The sequence below is a fragment of the Miscanthus floridulus genome, chromosome 8, assembly GCF_019320115.1.
Source record: "Miscanthus floridulus cultivar M001 chromosome 8, ASM1932011v1, whole genome shotgun sequence".
Taxonomy (NCBI): domain Eukaryota; kingdom Viridiplantae; phylum Streptophyta; class Magnoliopsida; order Poales; family Poaceae; genus Miscanthus; species Miscanthus floridulus.
In genome coordinates this window covers 27,672,675-27,680,769 of record NC_089587.1, presented here as the reverse complement: position 1 = coordinate 27,680,769, position 8,095 = coordinate 27,672,675, and the positions used below count along the sequence as shown (strand labels likewise).

At 44.1% G+C, this 8,095-nt stretch overlaps 1 protein-coding gene across 1 annotated transcript; it reads right to left on the bottom strand.

Annotated features, from left to right (window-relative positions):
- Window positions 1–978: 978 nt before the first annotated feature.
- LOC136468756 (E3 ubiquitin-protein ligase EL5-like) lies at window positions 979–1,800 on the bottom strand. The gene has a single exon (XM_066467208.1). The coding sequence runs from the start codon at window positions 1,798–1,800 to the stop codon at window positions 979–981; it is 822 nt and encodes a 273-aa protein (XP_066323305.1).
- Window positions 1,801–8,095: the final 6,295 nt, after the last annotated feature.

Below are 8,095 nucleotides of genomic sequence, written 5' to 3'. Positions count from 1 at the left end.
GAATTATAGTTGAGCCAAGCTTGCCTTAGGTTTTAGTGGTATAGCTCTTCTACCTTTCTCTCTGTAAGACTTTGAGTTATTAATACGATTATTTTCCCTACTTTACTTAGTGCAATTACTTTACTCTAGTTGTAGCCTTCTGAATCAAGAGTAAAGTTAGTGTAGTTATACCTTAGTCATCTTTATCTGAATTTAGCTTTGGCATGGAAACTCTACTCGCATCGAGTGCTCTAGTATTAAACGTTGGATTAGAGTAGTTATTGATTATTGATAGTGTATGCATGGTGTTTATGGATTAGTGTATGCATGGTGTTTAAACACACTCATACTATTGAAGGACGGTGGTAACTACTCATAATTTGTAGTGGCACATATAAGAGGTGCTTATAGACGAAATGACAATGGTTATAGGTCACTATACTATCGAAGGAATTTCCTCGATAGTGTTAGGTACCAGAGTTGGCTAATGGCTATATATATATATATATATATATATATATATATATATATATATATATATATATATATATATATATATATATAACTACTATCCTGTAGCTGGCTACAGAATAACTTATTCTGTAGCCACTTTGAGTTATGATAATTACTATGTTAATTTACGAGATTATAGTAACTCCTTACTAAGTGGTTTAATATAACGTTATGGTAAATATCCCCATGTGTTATAGTAACCCAACTATCGTAAATATGTATTGACATTATAGTAAATTAGTATATAAAATTATAGTAAATGGAGGTGGCTACAGAATAACTTATTTTGTAGCCGGCTACTGAATAGCCTCTCCCTATATATATATATATATATATATATATATATATATATATATATACACACACACACTGTCCATAATTAAGCCGGAACTAGTAACAGCAATGTTATCCCCTTGTAATACGTGCATCACACATGATGAGTCGCCAACTCGCCGCCCCGTCAGTCTGAGAAGACTCGCCCGTCCTTCACCGCCGGTCAAGACTCAAGATCGAGTCAGTCAGGAAGGCGTTGCACCTGCAGATGGGGCACGTCGAGTGGCCCTGAAGCCACTGGTCGATGCAATGGCGGTGGAACAAGTGCAGGCACAGCGGCAGCCGCTTCGCCGTCTCCTCCTCGTCCACGTCGGCCAAGCAGATCGCACAGCACTTGGACGGCCCGCCGTCAATCTCCTCCTCGCATGGCGGCCGCTGGATGGCGTCGTCATCGGCGCCGACAGGTGCTTTGCCGCGCGCGGCCGGTGGCTCCCGGGGAAGCGCGGCCATCATCACACGACTAGTACTAGCACGGTCTCCGTGGCTAGTACTAGCACGATCCCTGGGAAACATGCCACCGCCACGGTCTCCGTACCTCTGCGCCAAAGGCACACGCTGGTGCTCGTACGGGTACGGCGACGGCGGCAGGACGTCATCGGCGGCGCGGACACTTGCTCCTCCCCCGCGCACGGCCGCGGCCGGTGCCGGTGCCTGCCGGGGGCGGGGAAACACGTCGACGGTCACGAACGACGACCGCTGCGGCACCAGCAGCGAGGGCTCGCCGTGGCCCCGGAGGCGGCCGCGGGCGCGGCGCAGGAAGCGGAGCCAGGGGACGAGGTCGGCGCAGACGCGCGGGTAGTAGGCGGCGCTGACGGTGACCCAGAAGACGAGGACGAGGCCCAGCGCGAAGACGGCGCCGTACCGCCGCGCCGCGGCGATCCGGACGATGGCGTAGACGAGCGCGCTGGGCAGGCCGATGCACGCCGCCGTGGCGATCGCCAGCGCCCACACGCGGGTCACGCAGTCCGCCGCCATGGATGGATGGATTATTCCTGGGTGGGAGGGACAAGTAACTTGGAACGCCAGCCAGAGTCCGCCTCCTCTGCTCTTGGAGTTGGAGTGCGGTGGGGGTGATGGCGAAGCTGCCGGCTGCCGGCTGCCGCCAAGGGGATGGAGAGCGAGCCAGCGAGCGAGTGGGAGTGACACAGCACAGTGGAACATCAGTCACGCGAACGACGACGGAACGAGCTGCTTTGCCCCGCTCGTTTGCGTGTGGGGCCTACGGCAGACGCCATGCCTCCGTTAACGGTTTGGCTTTCCCTGTCAGCAGGCGTGTGCGTTGCATTCCTTCTTTTTTTTCTTTCCAATCGTCCCAACTCTGGGTTCAGTTACTTGAGTGGAGTATATATCGCTCAACAACGAGGAATGGGCTGACGACAGCACCCCTGTGGTGAGCATTTTGTTTCGCTTTGTTTGTGCAAAAAGAATGGGTTTAGCTTTATTTAGCCGAAGCACTAGGTACGCACGTACATTGGAGATTGACAAGGCGAGATGACTACCTTCCTCCCTAAGCTACCTTCCTTCCTATTCAGACACTCTCTTGCACACTACTGTCGCGCACCTCTAAACTCTAAACTAATCACAGCATTGCCTTCCTCGCACAAACTAGCTAGCTACCACCGGTAGAGAACAGAGCTTTACTTCTGGTGGGGAACCCCCTCTAGTTCCGGTTCCCCACCGGAACTAAAGGAGAACCTTTAGTCCCGGTTCGTATTACCAACCGGGACTAAAGGTGCCTCCTGACATGCCACGATGGCCGGCACCTTTAGTCCCGGTTGGTAATACGAACCGGGACTAAAGGTTTTATTCCTTTTTTCTTTTCTTTTCAAAATAGGTTTTCGAAGTCGTATTGTACGCTGCTAATTATACATTTATACGCGCGTATAGTATGTTTCGGTTCAAGCACAATGAACGTATTAAATCACACAATTCAAGCATAGAATATATATATATATATATATAGAACTACTATCCTGTAGCTGGCTACAGAATAACTTATTCTGTAGCCACTTTGAGTTATGATAATTACTATGTTAATTTACGAGATTATAGTAACTCCTTACTAAGTGGTTTAATATAACGTTATGGTAAATATCCCCATGTGTTATAGTAACCCAACTATCGTAAATATGTATTGACATTATGGTAAATTAGTATATAAAATTATAGTAAATGGAGGTGGCTACAGAATAACTTATTTTGTAGCCGGCTACTGAATAGCCTCTCCATTTACTATAATTTTATATACTAATTTACCATAATGTCAATACATATTTACGATAGTTGAGTTACTATAACACATGGGGATATTTACCATAACGTTATATTAAACCACTTAGTAAGGAGTTACTATAATCTCGTAAATTAACATAGTAATTATCATAACTCAAAGTGGCTACAGAATAAGTTATTCTGTAGCCAGCTACAGAATAGTAGTCCTATATATATATATATATATATATATATATATATATATATATATATATATGCATGCATCATATATATATTTACATGCATGCATGCATATGTGTATTTTACATTATATTATTTCATGTGCATATATTACAAAAAGATTGCATTACAGTTGTTGTGATATAACAAGTTTCCTCTTATCCTCTAACTTGGCTTCCATGGCAGTGTTGGGTCGAAGTAGAACTCGCCCTTGGAATCGATGACCTGCTCATTAAAAAATCCGGCTATAGACTCTTGAATTACTTTGATTTGGTCTTGCCGTATGACCTTTTCCTCCAACCATCGAGTCTACAGGTTTGAATTAAAGGAAAATAAATTAATATATGTACATATATATATATATATAAAGACATAGTAACACAATCAATAATAATAATTAAATGAATATATAGTATATTTTTAACGTACTTTGAGTCTCTCTGTAAGAGTTCTTTGGGAGACCACCTTGATAAACTTGCAAACATAGTAACCACAGTAGTTGTTCCCCTGTTCCTGCCTCAGACACCACTTTACGAGAAAAAGATTTGTCATCCAATCTGGTGATCCGGTGAAAGCTATATGTTTAATTAATAAAGATGATGCGATTCATGGGACTTACTTTCAAAGGGATTACATTCAGTGGCGCTCTGCATTTTTCCATATGTTGCTTCTCAATAAAGGTTTTCTAAACACTGCCCAATAAAAAATTTGCCACGTCATCAGATATAGTTAATCATCATATTTGTGTGTATATATAGTTGCTAGAGATCCCGAAATTACCTCTGGATAATATTTATCATATCTTGGTAGTCTTGTTGTGGTTTTCTCATCGAGTCATAGATTATCAAGTGACTTTTCACCAGATCGATGTCCATCAATATCCAGTGATTGCTGCATGTGTTTATAGGATATAACGCATAACACTCATTAATTAACTAGAATCAACATATGAGCCATTAAGGATGATCGACATTATTAACACTCACTTGAAGTTATAGGGAAATAGTATATCCTTCTTGTGGCGTTGGTTCACTAAGAAGTTCATGAGGTTACTCTCTGACTCAGACTTCCAATTAGTCTTTGGAGTAATTGGGTCTTTGAATATTATATGGGGATCAACAAAACCAATTTCATTGCAGCCTTCCTTTCTGAGCTCTGTCAATGTAAATCTACATATATATAGTACTTGTTAGGATAATTTATATGCATATACACACATATGATGAGTTTAATAATAGATCGAAAGAATTATTACTTACAGGCAATAGCAGCTAATGATAACTTTGTCCAGAGAGGTCAGGTGGCATAGTTGATGAAATTCTGCAAAGTCAACATACATAACATCATCGCCACGGAACCAATGTTCGTCTCTAATTCTGACACCAACGCAGAAGTCTCCACCGGTAGACGCCTGCATGTACCACTTGTTTAGCAGGTACATTTGCGTCCCTAGATCAGATAAGGCTTGAGGGTTGTATAGACTCTGGCCTAGTACAAATTTTTTCTTCCAAATATCAACCTCCGCCGCACTCTCAATGTTTCCATCACCAAACATCTGGTAAAGGTCGAGACCAGTCTCATCAATAAATTCACCAAGGTGATCCAAATCGACATCCGGAGGTATGTTTACCTGATGCATTAATCCTAAATTCGAACCATATTCATTACCAACAACTAGCGGGGGGACTGATTGGTGCGCTTGTTGTCCGAGTTGGGCAACTCCTTTCCCTACCCACGTCTTTTTCTGTGCCGCCTCAATTGACTTGGTGAGAGTGCGGTCATAGTCCGATAACGTTGATTTGGACGGCTTACGAGATTCCCGCTGTTGTTGCTGGTAAGAAGCCACCCTTTTTCTTAAAATATCTGGAGCTACGAAGAAGTACGGTTTCTCCGAGTTTCTCCTTGCTTCTTGATTCTTTTTAAGTTTGTCATAGAATCTAGACATATCTTTTTTATATGCATCAGTTCCTTCTTTCTTCTCTTCAGATATTTGTCGATGCGGGACCCACAGAATACCCCGCAAGGGAGAGAGAAGATCTAGTCCAACTAGGATTCTTCCCATGTAATCTTAGTAGTAGAACTATTAAGTAATCCTACTAGGAAATCTCATTGCAAACTGACTAGGACTCTGGCCTCCTGACTATATAAAGGAGGGCAGGGCTCCTGAGAGAAGAGGACGACAATTGTACAACACAACACATCACAATCAATCCAACGCAAAGGCTAACGCCGACTGGACGTAAGGTTATTACTCGATCTACGATCGAGGCCTGAACCAGGATAAATCGACTGTCTCTTGCGTTAACCATCGAGTTCAGCATACGCCGAAACCCGAACATACTGGCTCGGGGACCCCCATGGCAGGCTATCGGTGGTCAAACATCGACAGCTGGCGCGCTAGGTAGGGGCTTTCGGTGACTTTGCATCCGAGAACTCGATGGACCTCGACAACATGATCTTCCCGATGGGATCAACTTTCATCTTCGGCTCATGGATCTGCGAGGCGGACAACTACGGCAGGCTCCAAAGCCATCTCCTCAAAGATCCGGATCAGCATGAAGAATTTCCAATTTCGACAACTACGACGGATCAACTCACCAGAAGATTCGCGCAGCTCATAATATCTGATTCGAATAAGATTTCACGGCTATGCGCATCCGACTCGAATTCAAGCTCCGTGTCCAAGATGAAGTCTTATTCGAGTGCTTTCAAGAAACCGAGTTCTTTTTTGGCGGGATTCCAGAGCACAACCCAAAACAACTCGGATTACCCTCAGAGTTCTTTCAAAAAGTCGAGTTCTTTTCCATTTGGGCTCGACAACACGGCAAAATCCTATCAAGGACAGATCAAAAGGTCTTTCAATCCAATGCTTGGGATACCACTGACAGGAGCCCAGGAGGGTCTCGTACTAACAATAACATCGCAAGACTGTATCATCCACTGGCCAGGTTCCATTCCTAAAGATAGCGGGACCCAACTAGTTGGCACAACAACAACAGCTATTCTACCTTACCAAGAAGGAGACTCGATCTGCGACATCAGGGCGTCTACTGAAGTCATCAGCAACTCTGACAGTGTGAAAACTAACACTAATAACAGAACAGCTTACGCACGGGAAGTGCTCATGGTTCGACGTCCTCGGTCACCATTAAACCCCCCAGAAGCACCCGATGTCAGGTCATCAGATGAATCAGAATCCAACATATCGCCCTTTGCCCAGGGTTACGATGGAGAAACCGAAAGTCAGAGACAGGCTAGATTAAGGAAAAACAAGTTGAAGCAAGGGCGCCAACACCGCGCTAGGCAGCGCAGAGAAGTCTGGATCAGATACGAGTCAGATTTGGCTGAATACGATAAAAGAAAATCACAACAAGAGGCCGAAGAAAGACGCACGGTGAATACACCTTACGATAAGATTCAAGAAGCATTAGAAGAACTCAGGGCAACCTCATGTCACGGAGAGAAGTACGAACAGCTCCAGGACTTGCTCCGGTCGACGATCCCAAGAACGCATGAAGAGAGAGCCCGATCGAGACTACCCGCTAGATCAACAACCCGCAGGCAAGAAGATCAAAATCAAAGGAAGTCCGCTTTCGAAAGACTTGGGCCAAGTGGAAGCCATAGCAGAGAAAGTAGGAAGGAACATAATCAAGGCCACCAATTTGAACAACCAAGGAAGACCAGGAGTAGGGTGCCTACCCAGACAGCCTCGCAGACTTATTCCCATCAAAACAACACTTGGCCAGAAGAAGGAGCTGAATCTGAATTCAAAGAAGTCGGAGCGCACGACAGATTCCCCTGTTTCGCGAATAGGTTGGCATCAGTACGATTACCTCACAAATTCAAACTGTCTAATCACTCCAAGTATGATGGCAAAACCGAACCAAGGCAATGGCTCAGAATATATTCACAATCAATTGAACTAGCCGGAGGAGACGACGATATCAAAACCTTGTTCTTTCCCATGGCACTAGAAACTATGCCCCTCCAATGGTTCGACAAGTTAAATCCAGGATCTATCAGAAATTGGGAGGACTTGCAAAGAGCTTTTTGTGAAAATTTTGCAGGAATCATTACACACCCAATCACTCATGCAGAACTGAAAGGACTCAAGCAAAAGGGAGGCGAAAGTCTCAGAAATTACTATCGACGATTCGGCAAACTACGGGCTCAAGTGCATGACATCACCGAACGAGAAGTAATTGAAGCTTTCTCTCACGGAATCATGGCTAGGTGGCAATTTCAAGATTTCTACAAAGAAAATCCGAGAAACAATAAAGAATTCAGGCGAACAGTGGAAAAGATGATTACTGCAGAAGAAAAAACACGAGAGAGGTTTCCGGATAGAAGCAACCAGGACAACCCGGACAAGCAAAATCATCGAAATAGCAGACATCAAGAAAGGAAACGTAGACCAGACAATACCGTGGCGATGGCCGACAAATCAAAGAAGTTTTCCAACCCTAGAAGATATGATGACATTGAAAACATACGTTGCCCATTGCACCCTAATGGGAGGCACATCATCGGAAATTGTTACACTTTCAATGATCGATACGCAAGAAAAGATAGTAAGGAGAACACCAAAGAGGACAATCAGAAAAAAGGCAAAGACAACCACGAGGACAAAGGATTCCAAAAACCCAGGGGAACGGTAGCAGTGATCTTCTCAGGGGCTCCAGATTGCAGAAGCAAACATCAAGAAAAACTAGCACTACGGACTATCATGACAGCAGAACCAGCTACACCAAGATATCTCAATTGGTCACAGTATCCTATCCAATTTACCAGAGAAGACCAATGGACTAGCGTGGGAAAC

Excerpts from the sequence above, each read along its gene's own strand:
- LOC136468756 (XM_066467208.1), bottom strand. The coding sequence starts at position 1,800 with ATGGCGGCGGACTGCGTGACCCGCGTGTGGGCGCTGGCGATCGCCACG.